Source organism: Silene latifolia, chromosome 2, assembly GCF_048544455.1.
Source record: "Silene latifolia isolate original U9 population chromosome 2, ASM4854445v1, whole genome shotgun sequence".
Lineage (NCBI taxonomy): Eukaryota > Viridiplantae > Streptophyta > Magnoliopsida > Caryophyllales > Caryophyllaceae > Silene > Silene latifolia.
Genome location: NC_133527.1, coordinates 3,410,255 through 3,434,915, shown reverse-complemented (window position 1 = coordinate 3,434,915; position 24,661 = coordinate 3,410,255). Strand labels below are relative to the sequence as shown.

Here is a 24,661-nt window from a genome sequence, read left to right as displayed (position 1 = left end):
CCCATTTACTTGCTCATAGCATTCCTCACCTAGGGGTGCAATCAAGGGACACCCAATGGGAGTGTGCCCTTGTTCACCACACAACTCGCACGACAAGACTTGCCTCATATCGGAGCCCTTAGGTTTTGAATTTAGCAAAGCAACTTGTTGGGTGAGTTCATCTAGCATACCCTTAACTTCCACATTCAAAACCGAATTAGAATCCTTGCTCTTCCCTTTCCTCATTTGCCTATCACTTCCCCATTCCATAGTTCTTGAGGCCATCTCCTCAATTAGTTCCTTCGCCGCTTTATGCCCCAAAATGTCTAAGGCACCTTTCCCGGATCCCGCATCCAATGAGAGCCTTAGGTCTTGAGTCAACCCTTTGTAGAAATTGTTCACTAGCTCGGCCTCGGAGATGCCATGGTGTGGGCACAACCGTTGGAGCTTCTTATACCGTTCCCATGCCTCATATAAGGTCTCATCGTCTTCTTGAGTAAAGCTTTGTAGTTCACTCTTCACTTTCGCCGTTCTTGAGGGTGGGAAATATTTGTTCAAAAATGCCGATGCCAACTCATCCCATGTCTTGAAGGAATCCGGGTCAAAATTCTTCAACCAATCCTTGGCCGAACCTCTAAGAGAACGGGGGAACAACCTAAGGCGAACCGCGTCATCGGAAACCCCATTTGATTTGTACATATCACAATTTTCGAGGAAATCATTTAGATGATCATTTGGGTTCTCCAAGGGACCTCCTCCAAATTGGTTGTCTTGAACAAGGTTGAGCAAGGCATTTTTAATCTCAAAGTTATTAGCTTGAATTCGTGGCCTTTGGATGCTTGGATTGACTATGTGCTTCGGAGCCATAGTGTCTCTTATCGGAACCGGATCACCCATGGTGTTAGGCTCTTCTTCTAAAACCCCAAAAGGATTTTCAAACGCTACTTCGGTAGCTTCTTGGTGATTAACTTCTTAAATCGGTGGAATATCAAGTAAACCCCTTCTTCTTAATGAATTAAGTCTTCTTGCCGTGGCTTCAATTTCGCGGTCAAGTTGATATATCGGTTGACCTCGTCTTCGTCGCCTACTCATGCAAAAGACCTAAGCACTTGAAAGAAAAGATTAGTAACAAAGGACTTAGTCTAAACTAGAACAAAAACGATTAATATCAAGCCGTACTCTCAAGAACGGCGCCAAAAACTTGATGGTCTCAAGTCAAACCTCGCAAGTGCACGATTTTATCGTTGTACACTTAAAAGGGTCGATCCCACAAGGAGTAGGTGGAGTACTAATCGTTCTAATTCACCGGTTTAGCTAAGTCGATAAATAACAAGAAGGGTAGTAACAAACTAACGCTAAACTAACAAATTTAAAGACAAACAACGAGATAAGGTAAAAACAAGCTAAAGATAGGAGGGTAAATCAAATAAAGAGAAGGACTAGAACTCGGTCCGACCATAAACATGAGTAATTCCACATACTAATCATCTCGGCTAATCAAAAGGGGTAGAAAGGTAAGGGGGAGATGGCTCTAATTCGCCTAGAACCTCCCTTCCGGTCCCGCACTAGGACACTAGCTACTCCGACTAACCCCCCTCCCGGGTTCGAAAGTCGGTATCCCCAACTCAAAACCCGACAACCCCAAGAACATGCATTTTCCCAAGGAGGTCAAGTGAATGGTCAAGGTCATTAAGCCCTCATCATATTCCGGGTCATCCCACTCCCCCTTCCGGAGGTCGATTTCAAACGCTAGCCTAGAGGCACCCTCCCTCGGTTCTCCCTTCCGGTCTCAACCTTAGTTGGTGACAAGGGTCGGTCCCCAAATATTCGACTAAAAACCTAACCAACTTCCGTTGGTGGACAAGGGTCAAAAGTCGACACTACCCGGAAACCAAACCTTAAGCATGAAAAATCCCCTAGACTACCCTAACCAATTTTCCCCACAAATTAGCCTTAGTGACAATTAGTTAGTGAAATTACCCATATCGGGTCAAACCGAGTCCTAGAAGGAGACTACTCACTAATCATGGTTCTAATTGCAAAATAAACAATAAAGATGGAAACTTTGGTCACAAACATGGTGAGGAGATGAATCTTACTACTAAACATGCAACAAATCAACAATTATTAAGAGAGAAAGAGATTAATTCTAATAACAAGGGTTAACTAATCTAAAAGGCACAATCTTTAACCAAATCAACTCAAAGATTAAGTCTTTGAGGACAACTATCCAAGGATGAACAAAAGAAAGAGAATCAAAGGAAAGATGAACAATAAAAAGATGAACAATGATGAAAATAAGAACAACAAACAAACAACAACAACAATTTTAACATAAACAATCAAACAAACAAGAAGGAAGAACAAAATGTAAACAAATGGAAATAGGGAAAGAATTAATACCAACAAAATAGTGAAAGAGAAATTTGGATAAAAATAATAAAGAAGGAAATCCTTCAATCTTCTTACAAACCCAAATTCAATCACTAATTGATTGAAGAACTTCTCTAATTAAGGAAAGATTAACAAAGAGATTAACAAAGTTTTAAGTTTGAAAGGGTAAAATTCTGGATCTAGGGTTGTGTGTCAAAAAGGGTTTAAGAGGGGGTATTTATAGGCTTTTACAAGATTAGGAAGAAAAGAGGAAGAAAAGAAGGAAAAGCCCAAGATCTCGCTGCTGCTGCGTTTTGCCGGTGGACCGGCTGCCGGTGGTCCAACCGGCAAAACCGTGCAATGAATTAAAATATCTGGCATCCGTGTTTTGCCGGTGGGGGCTGGCCGCCGCCGCGCAAAACACACTCTTCGGACTTCTTCTTCTTCTCTATGGTGCGTAATGCCGGTTGACCGGTCACGGTGCTCCTACCGGCAAGCGAGGTCAAGCTTGTTTTTCACCAATTTCTTCAATTAATTCCAATTCTTTGTGCTTTACCGGTGGGTGGGTTGCCGGCCGCCAAGCAAAGCACTCTCTTCACTTTTCTTCAAATTCCGAGTAATTCCCGGGATGTGTTTTGCGGTGGCTAGCCGGCGCCGCCGCCGCAAGCAAAACACACTCTTCTTCATTTCTTCACTTCTTCTTCATGTAAAGGCAATGGGGTGACTTTCTTGCCCCAATTCCTCCATACTTGGGCCGTTTCCTGCAAAAGGATGCACAAAGTGACAAGTACGGGCATTGGGCACAAAACGCAAGGAAAAACACCCGAAACCGACTCGATATGAGTCGGTATGCATAAAAGAAGGAGGGAATTAGAAGTAAATTAATCGTATATCACTCCTCATATTCAGCAACGTGGCCCCCTACCAAAATTTCTTGAATTAATTACTCTCTCTCTACATTGAGAAATAGTGATTCTGATATATTTGCTTTTAATTGACTGTTAATCCGTCTAAATTCCGTCTAAAGATTCTGGCTGCTAATACAAAAATTATATTTAAAATCTAAAATCTAAAATTTACAAAATAAATCAAATTACATTATTAAAGGCAGATAAAATATTACAAATTACAACAATTACATCAATAAAATCTAAAATTCATAAATTACAAATTACAACAATTACATCAATAAAATCTAAAATTCATAAATAAAATTAGAGACAGATAAATACAAAATACAATCCGTGCATTTTTAGATTCATCAAATGCGGACGACCTTCGCTTCCATTTCGTTTTGCTTTACATCAAGACGAGAAAAAAAAAAGACAATTAAATCAACATAGAAATAGAAATGATAATGCAAAAAAAAAAATAGTTAAATTAAAAATGACAAAATATAAAATATCTCTCAAATCGGTATGATACCACTCATCATCGAGATTTAATGAAGACTCAGTAACAATAACTAAATGCTGCCATACAATTTTTGTAGGGTGGCATTTTAGTTAGCTGCCAATAGTAATCATACCTTACCTCGAAGGCTAACAAACCAAAATATCGAAACTTTATAAAATCTCAGAATGGTCATACACCCCCATTTATTCATCATCGATATCGAACCTTTATAAAATCTCAGAATGTCCACAACTGTAACATAATCAGAATCGGAATATCTACATAGTATAAAAGCCAAGTTTTTTCTTCACTTTTGATTGGCTACTGAGTTTTTACATGTGGGTCCCCCATATTTCCTATTCTATTTAATTACTCCCTCTACTCAACTCAATTTCTATTCCTATCTTCTATTCTTATTTTAATTACTTATGTTAAAACATAAGTTAAAATGTCACAATTTACATAAAATGTTACAATTTACATACATTCAACGGGCCTAACATGTCAAATACCTTTAATATAAATATAATAAAATACGGTTGTATATTATCTGATATTCAAATCTAATATTTATCAAATATTCGAATCTCCAAATATGGACTATTTATATTGTCACGGTATTGAACACTTAATCACGCACAATTATATGATCATGTATATAATAATAGCGCATGCTATTAAAACCCGTGCATTTTTTTTGCACGGGTATAAAACTAGTATTAAATAATTATTATGTCCTTTTACGTCATTTTATAAAAATAAGGTACCTTTTCAGTTAGTTTGCCAAACATTTATTTATATAATCAGTCACCTTATCAGGTCGTAAATTTCAGTTACCTTATCATCTACCTTTTCAGGTTTCAGTTAGCTTTTCAGTTTCCAGTTACCTTTTCGAGTTTCAACTATCTTTTCAGTTTGTTTTACCAAACAAAGCCTTACTAGGGTAACTAAATCATTCTGAGTACTCTTCTTGAATCTTGATAAAAGGTACTATAATTCGTACTTATGATTTATAAGAATGCGTATTACAGCTTTACCTAATCGGGAAATTTGTATTTTCAATTTGTCTAGTTTAATATAATTCGTACTTAAATTCCAATTCTAGTACAACGATAAATGATTTAATTCCAATATATCAAATTTAGCAACGCATAATAAACTTGGAGCACAATGAAGAAGCGACGTTTGAGTTAATCATCTGAGATAAGATCGGTGTCTTGATCAAACAATACGAGACTATCAGTAAACGCAGCAAACATAGAAGATACATGTCGATACAGACCAAGCTCAATAAATCGTGTCATCGTAAGATCATAGGATAGCAACATTCGATCAGTTGTCCTAGAAAACCCGAATAGCTTATCATCCTTGCCCAAGTACTCAAATGGACTCGTAAAAATAGGATGTTGCACTACAAGATTCAATATCATACACCAAGACTCTTCTTCTTTAACCCAAATTTGACAATTCGCAGACGTGGAACTGAGCTGGTGGATAAATGTTCCACAACAAGCCATGGATGGACCCAACAATGTAAGAGCGTTGCCTTTTAAGACAATCTATCTTGCTTGAAGGGGTAAATTGAGGTGTGACATCGTTGAGTGGGGACGCGACCCGACTCGAGAAAGAATTCATGTCATTTTGGGTGTAATGCTTAAGGTGTGATGTCATAAAAGAAGGGGAAACAATTAGAGAATGCCATAATTTGCAGACACAACGACATTTGTCTAAGGTTTTGACAGGTAGGGATTCTTAAGGATTTCGAACCACATGTCTTCAGAAAAACAAGGATTTTTTTTTTTTTGCCGAAAATGGTACTAAAAAAAAAAAAAAAAACAAGGATTTATGTCGGACATTTTTAGTAGGTAGTAGTAGCGATTCTAGTGAAATAAATAACTAAGCATGTATGTAGTTGAAATTTGAAGTAGTTGGTGCATTAAACAAGCACGCATGCATGCATGAGGCTCCGTCCCGGTCATTTGTTGTCCTTTGGTTTTGGCACAAAGACCAAGGAAAGAGTAGAGAACCAATTACTAAATGACATGTGGATGAAATTGAGTGTGAATGACCAATTTGTTTATCAAATGTAATCCTAAAATAGAAAGGACAACAATTCACTGAGACACCCAAAAATGGAAAAGGACAACAAATGACCGGGATAGAGGAATCTGCATAGCATTTTGGTTCCCAATAATTGTGCAGAAAAACATAATTTGGGTCAACATTTTCCAGTACAAAAAAAAAAAGTATTCAAGGTAGAAGGAAGATCGCTCATTGGCCTGGTAAAATATTGGATCGAGTCGGGTTTGTATTCGTGTCACATGTAAACGAGTTGCGAACCGTTCAACCTCATTCCATCTCAGATAAATCTCGTGTCCTTGTTCGTGTTAACCAAATTACATAAATCAGTCGTCAAGCCCCAAGCCGATACTGAACCTCTCTCATTAGTAGCCTAGAGCGATACATCTTTAAGACACCAAACCCCGACAGATACGCGACAATACGGTAAGCCGACACTCTCTTTTAACGGACACCGAAAGTTCCCATGCAATAATTGCATACTGCCTATGCAGTGAGTCGAACCCGGAACCTCGCAATTCATGCCCATACTCATAGTCATATGCATGATGCATCAATGAAAAAACAAAATGTGAAGGCGATTTCAACATTAGCTACTCAACTAGTCTGCTTCATTCAAAATAAAAGCTTAAATTCGAATTCTACTACAACGATAAACGATTCAATTCCATTATGACAACTTAGGAAATATAGTCCGTATAATTCATCCCTATGACTAGATTGAACAACGCATAACCCACTTGAAACATAATGAAGAAGTGACGTTTGGGTTGTAAATTCTCACCATCTTCAGTATACAATCCTGCATAAGATAATTGCGTATAAGACTCGTAATCAAATTAAAAACGACAACGAAACAAAAATGATCTTATAATGTACGGGATCGTGAGGCCGCGAGGCAAAGCAGAGGACGATTTTGGACAAACATGAAGAATAGAGTCTTTAACTCAATTGAAAATAAAAACGAATTCAGATTATTTGGAAGTACCTCTCGAGTTCATCGTCGGTGTAAGCATCGGTGTTTTGGTCGAGCAATACGAGACTATCAGTAAACGCAGCAAACTTAGTAGAATCATCTTGGCAAAAACCAAGCTCAATAAATTGTCTATCCATAAAATCATACATCATCAACATTCCATCACTTTTTCTAATAAACCCAAATATCTCACCGTTCCTCAATTTCCTACCCAAGTACTCAATTGGGCCAATATGCGTATAATTATGGAGTTCAATATTCAATATCATGCACCAAGATTCGTCGTCTTTAACCCAAACTCGATAAATCACATCAGAAAATGAATTGTCGAATATAACACGATTCACGTACCAGGACAATGATAACTTAGATTTATACTCACAAACGCCGAAGTTACCTAACCGCAGTTCTACAATTGCCTCGGGCAATTCTATCGTTTGAAAAGTTTCTTCGACCACATCGAATAAAAGAATCCATTTGACAAAGCGAACAATTCTATCGTTTATAAAGCAAGAAATTTTCTCGTCTTCTGAACGTACGAGCCAGTGAATAACCCCATTTATAAAGCAATGTGAAAAGGAGACTGAATGAATTGAGTTATCAACTAAATAATCCCTGGTAATAGTTCGCCATGTATGTTCCCAAACCGAGTACACCTCAATCAACGGGCTAAGCTCATTGTCGCCACGCTTATAACTGATCTTAACCACTCTATGATCATTTCGTTTACTATTATAGGCAAATCCCAACACAGAAGTTAGTCCAACCAAATCATTGGTAGCGGTTATCGACTTAGGAAGTTTAATGAACTTCTGAAGCAAGGGATTCCATAAAATGATTCGGCTTTCGGGGACTAGATAAGGGGTATCGGAAAGGCACACCAAGCCATGGATGGACCCCACAAAGTAAGAACATGGCTTGGAAGGGAAATTTGCTTTGAAGGGGAAAATTGAAGTGTGATATACTCGATTGGGGATAAAACCCGCTTCAAAATACAGAAGGTATTTCTCGTGGTCTTGAACTTCACGAGATATTTCGCGGTAGAGAAGCAAGGAATTTGTGTCGTTTTGAGTGTAGTTGTTAAGGTGAGTCGTCATAAAAGCAGGGGAAACGATCAGGGAATGGCATGATTTGCATACACAACGACATTTGCCTAAGGTTTTTACCAGAAGATTCTTAAGGATTTCGAACTATATGTCTTCAGATAAACATGGATTTACGTCTTGACATTTTTTTTTGAAATGATGGATGAATTAAGTGAGCACAACCGAGTATTTAAGGGAGAAGGAACAAGGATGTTGTGGACGTATAATATAGAATGGTTTACTTATAAATACGAAGAATTATAGTTTTTGCTGTCAAAATTTCAGATTTTAGTTTGTTCTTTTCGTTCTTATTAGCTAATTTGTTACGAAGCTAATTTGTTACGACTCTAAATTGTGGTCGGGTAACCAAGTGGTGTTAGTCCAGTGGTAGCCGGGTTAAACCTTGAAACTTGCAGAAATGCAGGAGTTGAGAGGTCCCGGGTTCGACTACCAGCTGGGGCGATGATCACTTGGCCACTGCAGCCCTCGAAGGGGGTGGCTTACATGGTCCATGTGGTGGTGCGGGAATGCATGGGCCCGGGGGGATTCAACCCCCCCGTCATAAAAAAAAAAAATTGTGGTCGGGTTCAAAGTAGTAGTCTGTAGTTTTTTTTTTATTAACAGAAGGGATAAAATCTCGGAGACCTACAGCGAGTAGGGTCCCAGAAAATTCATAGGAAACAGAAATAAAACAAAACGAGTACAAAAATCACACAATTTATCCTTTTTAACACGAAAACTACTAGAATAACGCACTAAGCCTCCTTTGCATAATCCTTTTCTCCTTCCATGATCTTAATGTTGTCCAATTGTTTAACCATTCCACCAAAGTGTAGGGTAAAAGTGTCCTACATGATGTGCACCCCAATCCAAGTCTCACGAGCAATTCATCCATTATAGAGGGCCGATTAGATAATCTTGTTCTCGAAAATAACTTTTTAACCCGTTACGATAAAAACTACCGGTCATTTAAACTTAGATATACCTTTTGAGTTAAGCGGCAGTGAGATCTTCAATCTTTTGGTCGAGCAATACAAGACTCTCCGAAAAAGCGCTGAACTTGGTAGATTCGCTTACACGTAGACCAAGTTCCGTAATTTGGCAAGTCTTAGGATCATAGGACACTATCTGCCCATTGCTTTCCTTAACGAACCCAATCAATTCCTTGTTCGGTCCCAAGTACTGTATTGGCCCCTTATGGCTATAGCCAAAGAACGTGTAGTCGCAAACATTCAACAATTTGCACCATGAAGTCTCAACGTTGTAGTCTCGTTTCACCCAGATTTGACATTTAGTTAATGTATTTAGACTACCCCATAACAAGTAGTCGCAAAGGGACATCGATAACATACCGTGGTACTCAAATATACCAAAAACAATTGACTTACTCTTTTCAATTTCTTCGGGCAGTTCCGTCATTGCAAATCTTTCTTCGGTGACATTAAACAAAAGCAAGCATACGCGTCTAGAAGAACTCATCCCCACTTTTTCATTAAGAATCTGCCAATGAATAACTCCATTACAGAAACAGCTTGAAAAGGAAACAAGTTTGATCGAGTTATCAACTAAATATTTAGCGCAAATTGACTTCCATGTTCGTTCCTGTACCGAGTAAACCTCTACAAATGGCGTGTTTCCATCCAAATGACTAATTTTAATCACCCGATAATCATTCCTATGACAATCATAGCCGAACCCCACCACCGAATATCTTCCCGTAAACGTGGACTTCGGAAGTTTAATGGATTTCTGAATTATGGGATTCCATATTAAAATATGGTCTTTCGGGGCAAAATAATTTCTTTCGGAGACGCACACCAAACCATTGACGGACCCAACAAAAGAAATTCGAGGTAGAATCAAAGGGCAAGTTGAGGTGTGAAGTCTATTACCTTGTTTCAACATATCTAAATCACGGAAGATACTAATTTGATCAAATTCTCTGGATTCTGAACTCTTGACAGTCTCGTTGTACAGAATTACCGAATTGGCATCGTTACGAGTGTAATGCTTAAGGTGTGCAGTCATAAAAGAAGGGGAAACAATGAGAGAATGCCATGATTTGCAAACACAACGACATTTACCTAAGATTTTTACGGGAAGTTCCTTGAATATTTCGAACCATATGTCTTGAGAGATACGTGGATTTACATCCGACATTTTATTTGTGTTTCTTACTGATGAACTTATTTGATACCGAAAAACAAAAGGAAAATATATGAGAAAGGCAAATTGTATGTTGGAAAAACCCTAAACGGCCGTATCACTTTATATGGGACTTGGAAAGATTTTGAGGAATTAATATGTAACAGAGTAATTTATTTTCCAAAAATCCAATTTCCTTTATTCCCTTAACTTTTTTCCTATTTTTCCTAGTTACAACTTCCATAAAACAATTCTCCTACGAAACCGAAACTTTTAACAAAACTAGAATGACATTGTTTTACGTAGTTGCTCATTCATGTACGAGTTTTACTCTTTCATGGACTTTTTTTTATTATTTTTCCATAGCATGCCCTTGCCTAGAAACAAACAACAAAGAACTCTCTAATTCTCTCTCACAAAATTAATCAAATCTGTCAAATTACACAATTGTGGGTGCTAATTCTCGTATCAATCAAGTAATAATTCTAATTCTTAATTATATAAATTATATTATAGAAGCATCAAATTAAAGAATTGATTTACAGTAATTTAATTAGGGTTTGTTTAACACCGTCACCGACATTGGGGGTGAGGGACGACCAATCGACCATAGAAGAGTATACGGGATAAGGTATACTTCCAATGTCTGAGAGTCCCAGTGAAACCTTTTCAAACCATTAAAGCCATTTCGTACGAATCCCGTCGGCAGCACATAAACACAACATTACTACCTTACTGCTTCTGCTTTTTTGATTTTTTGATTTTTGATTTTCCTTTTTTTTTTGTTAAATGTTTTGTATTTTTTTTATTGTCAAGACGGCCGGTGTCGCAAGGGATGCGGCGGTGAGGGTGGTGGTCGACGGATAGTGGTGGTTGAATGGTGGTAGTTAACGTGAGAAAAGAGAAAATGAAGAAGATAGAGAGAGAATGGGAGAAGGGTATTAAAACGAAAATCATTAAAATAAAAGGGGTATTATGGTCATTTACGTTCATAAAAGAGTAAAACTCGTACATGAATGAGCACCACCCTTGTTTTAACACAGGTTATAGAAGTATTAGATTAGATATTCTACTGTGCATAGTATTGATAAAAAATTTCTCTTGTTTTTAAGCTTCTTTTTCCATTCATCCTTTCCAACCTCGTCTGCTTGCTCGCTTCGGGCCATCATCAACAATTGCTACTAGCCACCAGGACCGCTGCCTCGCCTTAGCCGCCACAAACTATTTCGATTTGTAAGTTTTAATTTTTTCCCAAAATCTCAAACCCTAATTCAATTTGACGATTGTAAACGAAATATTAAGATCAAGTTTGTATTTCTATAATATAAGTTGATATAAGCTCGGATTGCTTTGGATTATTCGATTAGTTGTTAGTTTGATTTTTTTTTTTTTTTTTTATGAAAGTTGTTAGTTTGATTTTCTGCCTGTTGCTACCCGTGTAGCTGGGCTCTCCCTCCGCATAGTTGGTTCAAAGTCAACGTGGATGCGGCCTTCTCCCCTTCCTCCTCCTGTGCTGGCATTGGGTGTGTTGTCAGGAACGATATTGGGTCTTGGGTGAAGGGTTGGTCGTCTAGATTGATTGCTCCTAACCCCCTTGTTTAATTGTGAGATCCTCGCCATTCGGGAGGGACTCCGGTTCGGTGCTCATTCTTTGGATAAGTGTATTATTGCCTCGGATTGTCTTGTTGCGGTCAATAACATATTGAGTAGTGCCCTTCCTTGTGGTCCGTATACTAACATTATCCTTGAGTGTAGAGATCTCTTGGAAAACTCTCACCATTTGAGGCTCATGTTTGAGAAGAGGTCGGCTAATGAAGTCGCGGATGCTCTTGCCAAGTTCTCTTTAAAGGATACCACTTCTTGTAATGGTTGCTTTATTTGGGATCTTGCCCCTCCTTTTGTTAGTAGGTTATGTACTTTGGACTTTGTTTCGGCCATTGAGCCGCTTCCCCCCGACCCGCCCCCGTGATGTATTTCTCTTGAACTTGACTTTTATTTAATCTAAGTTCTTTCGTTCCAAAAAAAAAAAAAAAAAAAAAAGATTTTGGTTATACTGTAATCTTGCATGGGAATATCTCACAACTTTATCTTCCCTCCATATTAATCTTAGCTCATATTTAGAGACGTTGGCCTAAAAGTCCTCTGACCTCAAATATGAGATTTACAGAATGTATCTTGATTAATCCTTCATTTTTGCAATTTGCTTAAAAAGCCGATAACCATTTCAAATCTTTGTATTCCGATACTAGAAGTTAACAGTAGTAGTCATTCCTTTGCTCTTGTATTTATATGATGTAAATATGTTGATGTTTAAACTTAAAAATCTTTCTTATTTCAGGTTGCATTTATGGAGGAAGCCGTGCAAGAGTCAAATGTCAACAATGAATATTGTACAATCAAAAATGGGTCGCCACTATCTCCACACGATGATAGTCTTCCTATCAAAGAGGTTAAAGGAACATCATTGTTTGATTTGTCTTTAGTTAAAATTTCCTTGAAATATTTGGATTTTATTAAGGCGACCGAGTTACAACATCTCAAACTTTATGGTCACATTTTGCTCATGGATGATCAAGGCAATGAATTTGCTCTTTTTTATCGAGATCGTGACAATGCAGAGGAGGTTCCCGTAATCATTGAAAACTCTGATATCACTATAACCCTTGAAAGGTTTCAATTGGAGATCCCTAGGGTTTCGCCTGGTACATTTTGTTTGGTTTTTCATATTTGGGAGAAATATCTAGATATTCTAATTGCGAATAAAGTTAAATTCATTGATAACACTATAACTGAAGTTGTTTATGATCAAGTATGTCAATTTGAATTTGAATCTAAATTTGATCATCGATGTGCAATTGTGACTGTGGAGTATACAATATTCCAATGTGCTCTCTTAGCGTGTGTCGGTGTTATTATTGAAAAAATTGATGAAGACGAGATTGATGATATACATGCGGACATAATGGGTAAAATTTGCGCTAGTTTTAAGGTGAGGGATGGATCATGTTCCAAACATGTATTATGCAGTAGTTATTCTCGTCGCGAATTCGGGAATTTCGTCAAGTTGGGTGTTTTTGGAGTTCCGACATACTCGTCACTGTTTATTAAATCAAATGTTACAGTGAACGGCGAACAGTTTACGAGTACTAGTGGTACCTACTTAGAGTTCGAACCCCAGGATGACTTGTTCAATGTATATTACGAGGAGGTGATGTTGGGTGAAAAGGTTGGTATGAGGATATTAGTTAAATGGGGTCATGCAATTTATTATCTCCCTGAAGCTGATGTATGTGAATGGCGTGATCGTACCAGAAGAGAAGTAATAGAAGATCGCAATTGGGAACAAGGAAACCAAACCTTGGTTAAGGCTAAGCCGGATAGACTTCTTGAAAAATGTAGAAAACGACTCAGATGTATAGACCAAAAGAATTTCCGACCCATTAGTATTCGACCAAGTCTGGAAGCATTGACAAATCGAGTTTGGTACGTCACTTTGTCTAGAATGATTTGTTATTATTATTTTTAGTGGTGGATTTATAAACTATTGTGAAATCTAAAATAATTTTCTGATAATTTTAAACTGAAGGGTTCTTGTGATCTGAATTGTGTTTTCTAACTTTGCATTCCACATTATAATTTATTTTTATTTGTTATATTATATTGGCCATCTTATTAATCTAATCGAAACCAATAATCAAATGACACCAAAACAAAATTAAACATACCGAAACTAAAATAAATTTAATAACAATGCAAGCATTATAAATACAACATTGGCGGAACTAAGAGACTAGCAAGGGCGATCAACAACAAAAAAAATATAACAGTTGGTCTTTTTTAAGACGGACAGCTTAAATTGTGTCAAACTGTACACCACTTAGATAGAGGAGACAAGATTTTTGCTAATCCCTTAGCATTTTGTTTTTGTCTTATCTATATATTTGAACGATTTTAAAATTTGACTCATAACTTTCCTATTTTAATGCAGACGGAATTCGAATTTAGGTTATGACTTAAGAGTTCCACTTCCTTACCAACTAAGCTAGTTAATATCTGTTTAGCCCCTTAAAAGTTCGTCCTAACGACAAATATTGGTTCCGTCACACTAATAAAAACATGAAAATAAGGGAACGAGAGAAAAGAAACGTACCGAAAAAAATGGAAGAAAAGTGGAAGAAAGATGAGACGAAAATGAGATCTACAATGTTGGTATGTTTAAGCTAGTTAATATCTGTTTAGCCCCTTAAAAGTTCGTCCTAACGACAAATATTGGTTCTGTCTTTGAATTTGTTGGTGCCTTTTTATTCCGTCAGAGAATGCAAATGCTACTTTAGCAAGTGTTTTTTCAAAAATGTAATAATATTCAGAAACTCAATTTGTTGAATAACTTTTTGGTGTTATATATCAGGTGCATATCTAACTTCCATAACATGTTGGTGGAAGTGTTCTCAATCTCGGTTTGTTATGAAGATGATTTGGCTACTTTGGGTCTTTTTGGGACAATTAATGTCAAGCATGTATATGGAAATTTGCGGTTGTTTAATAGAGACAAGAAAAATCCCCAGCTTTTGCACTCTTTTGAATCTATTCCACTAAAATCTTTTGGCCGTTGTATCCACGGTCCGAATTTTTGCATGGAAATTGACCTGAAAGATCGTCGAGGAGATGGGTTTTGTCATGGTTATGTGGGATATAACTTCCATACCGTGAAAGATTGGCTAAATAGACGCTTATGTTCAACTCTTAAAGGTAAAAAGGGTTTTGTGACGGTTCACTATACCATATTTGATGATGCCCTTCAATTGAAGCTTAAGTTTGTCCTTATGTCCAACTCTAGTGATCCTATAAAGGGACGAGCTTTTGGGAGGATAGATGGAAGATATGGAAATTTCAGGTACAATACACACTATGATAAAAATTTCTACCAAATCACACTGTTTGATAAAAACGAGGATGATGCTGCCAAGATAGTTCATGGTGAAATACCGCTATCTAAACCAGTGGTTGTTGTTCCCTTAAATAGTGAGTTTCTTGTGATGGCACATATTTTCGTGCTAATCGAAGGTGAATGTGAGACACTTAAGTATACATACGAGGCAACGTTCAACCCAAATAAACGTGAAATATCAAAAATCTTGTCAAATAAGATCCAAGGATCGAACTTCAGCTTATCAATGTTTGTCGAATGCGGTTGAAAATTAAGTTGTTAACCATAGAAGGTACGTGGAGGTTAGTTTTCATTTACGTTACGTTTTTTTGCTAGGTAGCTTATAATCACGTATGTTTTTCTTTTATTTGTGTAGCTAATTTGAGTTTAATCATATTGTAGAGCCTTGTAACGGAGAGGTGAAAAGGTTGAAAACGACTTGGTGGTTTGTTTTATAAATTGATCAATGACTTTGTTTTGTTCCGTTGTAATAGAACTAAATTAATTATAGTATGCAATAGGGATAACTTAACGTTCACGCATAAGAACATGAAAGACTTGGTGGTTTGTTTTATAAATTGATCAATGTTTTGAATTTAGCTCAACAACTTGTAATAACTTTGTAAAATAACTCAAGAACTTGTAAAATAGCTCAACAACTTTGTGCAAGAGCTCAACAATTTTGACGCGATTGTACAATTTTACTATACAACTAGTTGGAGGATAATATTTGTGTATATACTCCCTCCACAAATATGTTTTCTTCCCATTTCTATATACTCGTTTATACGTACTTTTTTTTTAGTATTAAATAGGTACGAGTAGACCTGTCAAAATAAAAATGAACCCAAAAAATCGTTCGAAAACATCTGAATTTGTAACCGACCGAACACCCGATATGATTAATTATAATAGTACCTGAAACCCGACTCAATCCAAATCGAACCGAAACTTAATCGAACTCAATAATAATTGAAAATACCCGGACTTAACTATATCTGAACTGATAAGAATAGAACCGATTGACCTGAATGAGAAACATCTATTTTCTCATAAATAATCTCATAATTAGGTATTTTTTTCATTGATTTTTATTTATTAATAGTATTATGAATTGTAACATTCAAATTGAAAAATATAAGGTATATATAAGCTAATTTTTGACTTGAAACTCAAGAAAATTATGACCCGAAACTCAACTGAACTGAACTGAAACATATCCGACCCGAATCATAACCGGCTCGAAAGAGCACAAACCGATTGAAGTTGCTACCGAAACGAACCTGGTCGAAATAAGGTCAACCTAATTTAAATCGAACCGATTCCACCTGATCCGAAACTGAATTGAATGACTCGTTTGCCTAGTGACCCGATATAAAGTGAACAGAATAACTCGATTTAAAGTGAAAGAATTTACTTATTCTATACATGACGGTCTAAAATATCGTACATTCGTACGGGATCAACACTAGTAACCTTATCTACTAAGCTAGTTAACACCTGCAAAGACGTCTCATAGTATAAGATGGGCTTTTCAATAATTTGCGAGGGCTTTTCATAGTATAAGACGGGCTTCTCAAAATCTTTCCAATAATTCCCATTATAGAGAGAGTGATATACGGCAGGCCAGTTTAGGTTTTTTTCCAACAGCCAGTTTAAATAATTTCTCAGATATTTTGTTTTTCAGTATCAAATAAGTTCATCATCAGTACGAAGCACAAATAAAATGTCGGACGTAAATCCATATATCTCTGAAGACATATGGTTCGAAATCTTCAAGAAATTTCCTGTAAAAACCTTAGGTAAATGTCGTTGCGTATGCAAATCATGGCATTCTCTAATTATTTCCTCTTCTTTTATGGCCGCACACTTTAAGCATTACACCCAAAACGAAACCAATTCATTAATTCTGTACAAACATATTGCTGAAAGTTCAAAATTCGGCAGTACAGATTTTGAACAAATCAGTCTCTTTCGTGATTTTGATATGTTGAAACAAGGGAATAGACTTCACACCTCAATTTGCCCTTTTATTGTACCTCAAATTCTTCCGTCTTGCTTTTATTTTGTTGGGTCCGTTAATGGTTTGTTGTGCGTCTCTGATAGTAGTCATCCTCGCCCGAGAGACCGTATCTTGATATGGAATCCTTTAATTCAGAAATCTGTTAAACTTCCTGAGTCCAATTTTACGGCCGACCTTTCTGTTGTGGGGTTCGGCTATGATTGTCTTAGGAATGATCATCGGGTGGTCAAAATTAGTTATTCGGATACAAACAAGCCATTGGTAGAGGTTTACTCGGTTCAGGAACGAACATGGAGGACAATTTCCGCTAACTTGATCATCAATAATGTCTCCACTTCACAATGTTTTCATAGAGGAGTTATTCATTGGTTGCTTCTTAGTAAAAACACGGGAATCGGTCCTTCTCTTGTCGAATGCTTGCTATTATTTGATGTCGCGGAAGAAAGATTTGCAAAGATGGAACTGCCTAAAGAAATCGTAAAGACTGGCTCACGTAATTTCGGTATATTTGAGTACCGAGGTAGGCTATCAGTGTCCCATTGCGATTATAGAGTCCGGAATATGGAATTTTTAGCTCAATGTAATATCTGGGCGAAACGAGACGACAATGTCGAGGGTTCGTGGTGCAAAATCTTGCGTGTCATTAATCTACATGACTATTGCCATATGTGTCCGATAGAATACTTGGGAGCGAACGAGGTATTGATCGGGATGGATAAGGAAAACAATGGACAACTTGTGTCCTACGATCCTAAAACTAGGCAAATTACGAAACTTGGTTTTCGAGTAAGCGAATCTACCAAGTTTAGCGCTTACTCGGAGAGTCTTGCATTGCTCGATCAGAAGATCGACGATCGACGATCCCACTGCTGATGAACTAAGACCACTTTATCCTACATTTGCTTGGCTAATGATTTTGCGTTGTTTGCCATACATTTGTATATAGGTCCGTCAACGATAGTTCCCCCCTTTCTTGAATATATGTTTGGTGACAACAAGGATGAAGCTGATCAATTTCTGAAATTGTAAAAAAAAAAATAAGAGTTACTACTCTTATTTGGGCTTTTATCGTTCACAAATTATCGAGTGAGACAGTTTTACATTGTGAGACGGTCTATATTATAAGTAAACTATTCATTTAATGCTAATAAATGAGCCGTCATTTTACAAAATGAGACTGTCTTACTCGCGCAATAACTAATCCCTTCGTGCCTTCATTTAAGGCGCAGTTTGGGGTATTTGAACTAAGGCCCTGTTCTTTCTGGCTTTTAAAAGCTGAACTGAATGGAGTTGAACTGAACTGAGTTGTGTTTTATTTTGTGTTGAATCATTTAGTTTTATCAAGCAGGTTAAACATTTATTTGATGAATGCATTTGGATTGAATTTGATCGAGGATCGATTTTTATTTGGAGTCTGATATTCGATTATATTTTTCTGTTTAGTTGTGCTTTTATTTTTCCCTACTTCCTAAGATTATTTGGAATTTCTCTACCTCTTAAAACTTGTGAGGGGAATTTTGAATAAACGGGCAATTCTAAAGAATCGAAAAAAGTATCGCATGCAGAGTACTTTTAGTGTTGGCTTTTCTGTTATTGTTCTATTTTGATGCCATAATTTTGGCTGAACTCCGTTTTTTTAGACCATCCGGTTTGGTCCGGATTTGAGCCGGCATAACCATTAGGATAATAAAGCTCTCCCTCATGAATTTTACACTGCTGCATTCTCCGAGTCTCGAACAAGAGATCTCTGGTTAAATACTCCAATGTTCTTACTTCTTTCGTCTTACATTTCCGTATTATCTTCTACTAAAATATCGGACGTAAATCCATGTTTCTCCGAAGACATATGGTTCGAAATCCTTACAAATCTTCTTGTAAAAACCTTAGGCAAATGCCATTGTGTTTGTAAATCATGGCATTCTGTAATTGTTTCCCCTTCTTTTATGGTAGCACACCTTAAGCATTACACTCAAAACGACGCGAATTCTTTGCTTCTCTACCGTAACATTTCAGATAACAGCTCGGAGCATGAGCAATACCTTTTCTTTCATGACTCTGGTCGCGTCCCCATTCAACGATGTCACACCTCAATTTACCCCTTCAAAAGATGGAGTTTCCTAAAGCGGTAGTAAAAGCGTTGGCAGAAAGTCCCTGTCTTTTCAACTACAAAACTAAGTTACCGGTGTTTGATTGCGAGCATTATCAACGTGGCAGGTTCACTTTTGAGAATTGTCGAATTTGGGTTAAAGAAGAAGAGACTTGGTGTATGATATTTAAAATTAAGGTGGATGATTATTGTCTTATAAGTCCACTTGAATACTTAGGCAGAAATGGTAAGCTATTTGGGTTCGATAGGAAAAGTGATGGGATGTTGGTGTTGTATGATGTTGCGAATAAACAATTTATCGAGCTTGGTTTTTTTCGATATCTATGTTCTAAGTTTGCTGCGTTTACTGATAGTCTCGTATTGCTCGATCAAGACACCGATCTTAACTCAGATGATTAACTCAAAAGGTACCTCCAAGATTGTTTTATACCCTCCAAGATTAACTCAAAAGGTACCTCCAAGATTGTTTTATACCCTCTCTCTAAGACACCGATCTTAACTCAGATGATTAACTCAAAAGGTATCTATGTTGGTGGTTGTCCGGCCTATGGCCGGTGTCTGCGTTTACTTGAATGCATAAAAAAAATTGTTTTATACCCTCTCTCTAAGATTTTCTCTCTCTAAGATTTTCTCTGAAAATTCTCTTTATGCATAACCCAGACACCGGCCATAGGCCGGACAACCACCAATCTTCTGAACCACCAAACGTCAACACCACTATGGATACGGAGAACCATCAGTTTCCTCCGTTAACAAAGAATGCCAAAAGGAAAACCATTCATATTTCTGAATTCCACAACTTGGAGCAATCCACCTCCATGACCATAGATTCAAATACACCTTCCCAACAATTCGCATCAATTCCTACGATTGCTGTAACAGAATCTTCAAATCTATCATTCCGTGATAAAGTCCAGGAATATCGATGTGAAGGTTCCGATCTAGTTGATCAAATTAATGCAGATTACGATATTGATATTGAGTCAGATGAAGACATTAGTGAAGACGGTGATGATGATTCAACATGTCCCAAGATATTTCTGTCCAAAGAGGAGAAAATCAGTCTCCGTAGGCCTTGGCGTCATGCGCTAATTATCAAAGTTTTTGATAAGAAAATCGGTTATCTCTCATTGATTCGAAAACTCAATGCAAAGTGGTCAATTAAAGGCAAACTCACACTAATTGACATCAATGATGCATATTATGTGGCCAAATTCTCGTCTTTACAGGATTATGAGCATGTTTTAACCCAAGGTCCGTGGATGGTTGATGATCACTATATAACCATTCGCAAATGGATCCCAAATTTTGTCCCTTCTGATGACGAAATCAAATTTATCACCGCTTGGGTTCGTATACCGAATCTACCAGTTGAATACTTCAATGAAGGATTCTTACGGCGTGTCGGAGAGAAAATAGGGAAAGTCATAAGGGTTGATAAAAACACAGCTCTTGCGGAACGAGGGCAATTTACTCGAATGAGCGTCGAAGTTAATATTGATAAACCCCTGCTTTCGAAGTTTTGGTTGAATGGGAAAGTCTATCGTATTCAGTATGAAGGTCTAAAATCCATTTGTTTCAAGTGTGGAAAAATCGGTCACGCAGCAGAGCATTGTTCGTTAAGTACAGGTAACATCAGTACTGATGAAAATGCAGAGCACAATAATAACAGTCCAAATGAAAATGTTATCCACAAAACTCCATCTAGCAACCCAGTCCCAGATCTTTCGGAAAAATTCGGAGATTGGATGCTCGTTAAGAAACCTCCGAGAAGAAGAGCTCCACCAAAGGTCGATAAACCATTTGGGTCGAATACAGGGAATGGAGAATCAAGCGTTTTCAATTATGGAAAAAATATTTCCGGGTCAAGATACGATATCCTCAATGCCAATCCCCAAGATTCTAGTATAATTCAACCAAATACTCAGTCAAAGATTAGTCCATCCATAATTCCTAATTCTGCTCCACAAAATATTCACCGAAATATTCCTTCCTTAACCAAAACCAATCAATCGTTTAATTCCAAAAATAATAATAAATCCAAAAATTCTATACCATTAAGAAGCCAAAAACCCGCCAAAACCCTTACCTCTAACAAAAACATCCAGCCTCAAGTAAACCCTATTCTAAGCAATATTACTAACCTAAAATTTTCTGCTATTGGTCCCAAACAGACGATCAATATCAACCCAACTCTAACCCTTGAGAAATCAAACACAGAAAATATTCCGCCTGAAACAGTTACCAATGTCGTTCCAGTTCACGGAGATACTAGAGACATATCTCCCAGTAACATGCCTTTCTCAGGAGCTCCCCCAGATAGTAATGATTCCACCATCGAGAAGCTTCAAAATTTCCCCAGAACAGGGGATGGTGGCTCCAATTCTAGGGATAATGGTGGGAGAATCACCGAGCATGGACCTCAAGTTCGAGTCAATCCTGAAGTCTCCGTCGACACTCATAGTGGAGATGTCGATACCATGGAGCATTAATGACGTGCTCTCACTCGTAAGTCGAGCATATCTATCAACTTTACCATCTTTACCGTTTGTTATGTCAGATAGAATACCAAACCTTATGCCTAATGTACCACCAATCACTTGTATGGTGTGGAATATTCAAGGAACGGGAAACCGAAATAAGATAGCTGCTTTAAAAGAAGTAGTAAAGACATATAAACCGTCTATTTTAGCCTTAGTCGAGACCCATATGGGTGGCGATCATGCCGTGAACGTACAAAAAATTATTGGTTATGATGGTCATATTCGGGTTGATGCTATTGGTTTTAGTGGAGGGATCTGGGTGTATTGGAAAACGGACCTCATCAAGGTCGAACCAGTTTACGAACACGCTCAATTTATTACTTTAGAGGTTTCCCGAACAGGGGGTGTTCCTTGGTTGTTCACTGCTGTTTATGCTAGTCCCGACCCAACTAATCGTAGAGCTTTATGGACTGAGCTTGAAGATTTCGCACGAACAAACAATAAACCATGGTTATTAGCAGGAGATTTTAATGAGACCCGTTCACTTGGTGAACGCCATGGGGGTAATGCAAGCATGGCTAAAAGGTGTGAAAATTTTAATAACTGGATTGAGAATTGTGAATTGTTAGAGTTAGAATTTTCGGGTCCTGCTCACACCTGGGCTCGGGGAAATTCACCTGAAACTCGCCAAAGTGCTCGTTTAGACCGTGCTCTGTGTAGCGTGGAATGGGGTACGATACATGAAGATGCTAGTGTCCGACATCTTCCTGCATTCCAGTCCGATCATTGTCCTCTACTAATAGCTCCTAATGGATTTGCCCCTCTCAATTCGGTACAAAAACCTTTTCGATTTCAGGCTGCGTGGATGACTCACGAACGTTTCTCAACCTTTATTGCTGAAAAATGGCCTGAACAGGGACCCTTTACCACACGCCTTAGCGAGTTGTCGAAGTCTTTGCAAGAATGGAATGAGACTGTCTTTGGCAATATATTTAGACAAAAGAAATCTTTGTATGCACGTATTGAAGGCTGTCAAAAGAAGCTTGCCATTACTAAAGAAAAACGGCTCATTGCTCTTGAATCCGCCCTCCGCAAAGAACTAGGCGAGGTACTAGAAAGGGAATAAATTTTTTGGTACCAAAAATCGCGAGTTGATTTTATTACCGACGGGGATCGAAATACTTCTTATTTTCATATTAGTACTTTGGTTAGAAGATGGCAAAACAAAATCTCAGCATTACGTAATGAAGCAGGGGAATGGACTCAAGATTCGGTTGAGGTAAAAGACTTGGTTGTTAATTATTTCAAGAACCTATATACTGAGGACACGCCATATGACACCGCAGCTGATATCCCTTATGATTTGTTCCAAGAGTATACCAATGAGGATTGGGACTGGTTAACTAAACCATTTACCATAGCTGATATAGAACATGTCATCCACAACATGGGTTCTTTAAAGGCTCCGGGTCCAGACGGTTTCCAAGCGCTTTTTTATCAGAAACACTGGCCGATTGTTGAATCATCTTTATGTCCGATGATTATTAAGGCTCTCGAAGGCAAGGGATTTCCCGAAGGGTTAAATGATACACATATTGTTCTTATTCCCAAAGTTACTGGACCCGAATTGGTTTCGCAATTTAGGCCTATAAGCCTATGCAACGTCGCTTATAAGATCGTAAGCAAAGTGTTAGCTAATCGTATTAAAAAGGTTCTTCCCTTTTTGATTTCGGAAACACAAAGTGGGTTTGTTCCAGGTAGACAAATTACGGATAATATTGTTATATTCCAAGAAGTAATTCATACCATGCGTCAAAAAAGGGTAAGAAATCTTATATGGCTATTAAGATCGACCTTGAAAAAGCATATGACCGTCTTCGCTGGGCCTTTATCTATGACACCCTAACTGATATGAGCATCCCGTGTCTTCTCCGAGACACAATTATGGAGTGTGTTACATCATCAAGAATGCAAGTTTTATGGAACGGGGAACCGACTGAGCAGTTTTTACCTTCTCGTGGAGTCCGACAAGGCGATCCATTATCGTCTTATTTATTTGTAATGTGCTTAGAGAAGCTCCAACAAGCTATTGATGTCGAGTTTAGAGCGGGAAAATGGAAGCCTATATCGGTATGTCGTAATGGTCCTGCTATTAATAATTTATTTTTTGCCGACGACATGGTCTTATTTGGTGAAGCAACAGTTGAGCAGGCCTTGACTATCAAACGGGTGCTCGATAATTTCTGTCGCGCTTCAGGTGAAAAAGTGAGCATGTCAAAATCACGGGTTTTTTTCTCGAACAACACTTCCCTCATTACTAGAAATTCCGTGAGTAATGCTCTAGGATTCGAGGAGACGGCTGACTTGGGTATATACCTTGGTGTTCCTACGATTAATGGTCGAATTACCCGGAGCACTTATTCTCATCTCGAAGAAAAAATTAATAAGCGCCTCTCGGGATGGTCTACTAAACGACTTTCCCTTGCCGGGAGAGCCACTTTGTTGCAATCAACCCTCTCGACTATGGCCAACTACACTATGCAAGCAGCTAAAATTCCAAGAACGGTATGCGATTCTATTGATAAAAAATCGAGACGGTTCTTATGGGGTGGAGATGAACTTAAGAAACCGGTCCATTTAATTTCTTGGGAAACCGTTCAGCGCCCAAAATCTGCAGGTGGACTCGGTATCACTTCCGCGAGACAATCAAATGCTGCCTTCCTAACAAAGCTTGGTTATCGAGTTCTGTCTGAGCACACTAAACTCTGGGCTCGAGTTCTTCGTTTCAAATATTGTAGCGGGCGATGTGACGTAGATATGTTTCAACCAAAGAGTAATATGTCAAGTATTTGGGCTGGGATCACGTCTCAAGTCAAAACTATTTCTAAAGGTACGGCTATGGCTATAGGAAACGGAAGACATACACTTTTTTGGGACCATAGTTGGGTGGATGACGATTGTTTATCAGACAAAGCCATCGCTCCTATTCCAACAGATATTCTAGGTGCTACCGTCAGTGAAATGTGGAATGAAGCTAATGGTTGGAATTGGGATTTATTTGCCAATTACTTACCTCAAATCGAGCTACA

The 24,661-nt window shown here is 37.9% G+C and overlaps 5 protein-coding genes and 1 non-coding gene across 6 annotated transcripts; 4 read left to right on the top strand and 2 right to left on the bottom strand.

Annotated features, from left to right (window-relative positions):
- Nucleotides 1-397: 397 nt before the first annotated feature.
- Nucleotides 398-504, top strand: LOC141645083 (small nucleolar RNA R71). Its single transcript, XR_012544676.1, has one exon. It is a non-coding gene; the product is annotated as a small nucleolar RNA R71 (small nucleolar RNA).
- A 6,291-nt stretch (nucleotides 505-6,795) lies between these two features.
- Nucleotides 6,796-7,899, bottom strand: LOC141627451 (putative F-box protein At3g10240). Its single transcript, XM_074440723.1, has one exon. The coding sequence runs from the start codon at nucleotides 7,897-7,899 to the stop codon at nucleotides 6,796-6,798; it is 1,104 nt and encodes a 367-aa protein (XP_074296824.1).
- Nucleotides 7,900-8,880: 981 nt separating this feature from the next.
- Nucleotides 8,881-10,047, bottom strand: LOC141627443 (F-box protein CPR1-like). The gene has a single exon (XM_074440716.1). It carries the CDS (start codon nucleotides 10,045-10,047, stop codon nucleotides 8,881-8,883), a length of 1,167 nt encoding a protein of 388 aa, XP_074296817.1.
- A 1,023-nt stretch (nucleotides 10,048-11,070) lies between these two features.
- Nucleotides 11,071-15,254, top strand: LOC141642033 (uncharacterized). The gene is made up of 3 exons (XM_074450694.1): nucleotides 11,071-11,265; nucleotides 12,399-13,515; nucleotides 14,441-15,254. The coding sequence occupies exons 2-3, from the start codon at nucleotides 12,596-12,598 to the stop codon at nucleotides 15,225-15,227; spliced, it is 1,707 nt and encodes a 568-aa protein (XP_074306795.1). The 5' UTR covers nucleotides 11,071-11,265; nucleotides 12,399-12,595; the 3' UTR covers nucleotides 15,228-15,254.
- A 1,431-nt stretch (nucleotides 15,255-16,685) lies between these two features.
- LOC141627429 (F-box/kelch-repeat protein At3g06240-like) lies at nucleotides 16,686-17,855 on the top strand. Its single transcript, XM_074440709.1, has one exon. It carries the CDS (start codon nucleotides 16,686-16,688, stop codon nucleotides 17,853-17,855), a length of 1,170 nt encoding a protein of 389 aa, XP_074296810.1.
- A 3,787-nt stretch (nucleotides 17,856-21,642) lies between these two features.
- On the top strand, nucleotides 21,643-23,478 carry LOC141627423 (uncharacterized). Its single transcript, XM_074440699.1, has 2 exons — nucleotides 21,643-22,680; nucleotides 22,882-23,478. The coding sequence occupies exons 1-2, from the start codon at nucleotides 21,643-21,645 to the stop codon at nucleotides 23,476-23,478; spliced, it is 1,635 nt and encodes a 544-aa protein (XP_074296800.1).
- The last annotated feature ends 1,183 nt before the right edge of the window (nucleotides 23,479-24,661 follow it).

Coding starts and splice junctions, on each gene's coding strand:
- LOC141627429 (XM_074440709.1), top strand. CDS start 16,686: ATGTCGGACGTAAATCCATATATCTCTGAAGACATATGGTTCGAAATC.
- LOC141627423 (XM_074440699.1), top strand. CDS start 21,643: ATGTCAGATAGAATACCAAACCTTATGCCTAATGTACCACCAATCACT. Junction 22,681..22,881: donor TCCGCAAAGAACTAGGCGAG/GTACTAGAAAGG, acceptor AATTATTTCAAG/AACCTATATACTGAGGACAC.
- LOC141642033 (XM_074450694.1), top strand. CDS start 12,596: ATGGATGATCAAGGCAATGAATTTGCTCTTTTTTATCGAGATCGTGAC. Junction 13,516..14,440: donor GCATTGACAAATCGAGTTTG/GTACGTCACTTT, acceptor GTTATATATCAG/GTGCATATCTAACTTCCATA.
- LOC141627451 (XM_074440723.1), bottom strand. CDS start 7,899: ATGACGACTCACCTTAACAACTACACTCAAAACGACACAAATTCCTTG.
- LOC141627443 (XM_074440716.1), bottom strand. CDS start 10,047: ATGTCGGATGTAAATCCACGTATCTCTCAAGACATATGGTTCGAAATA.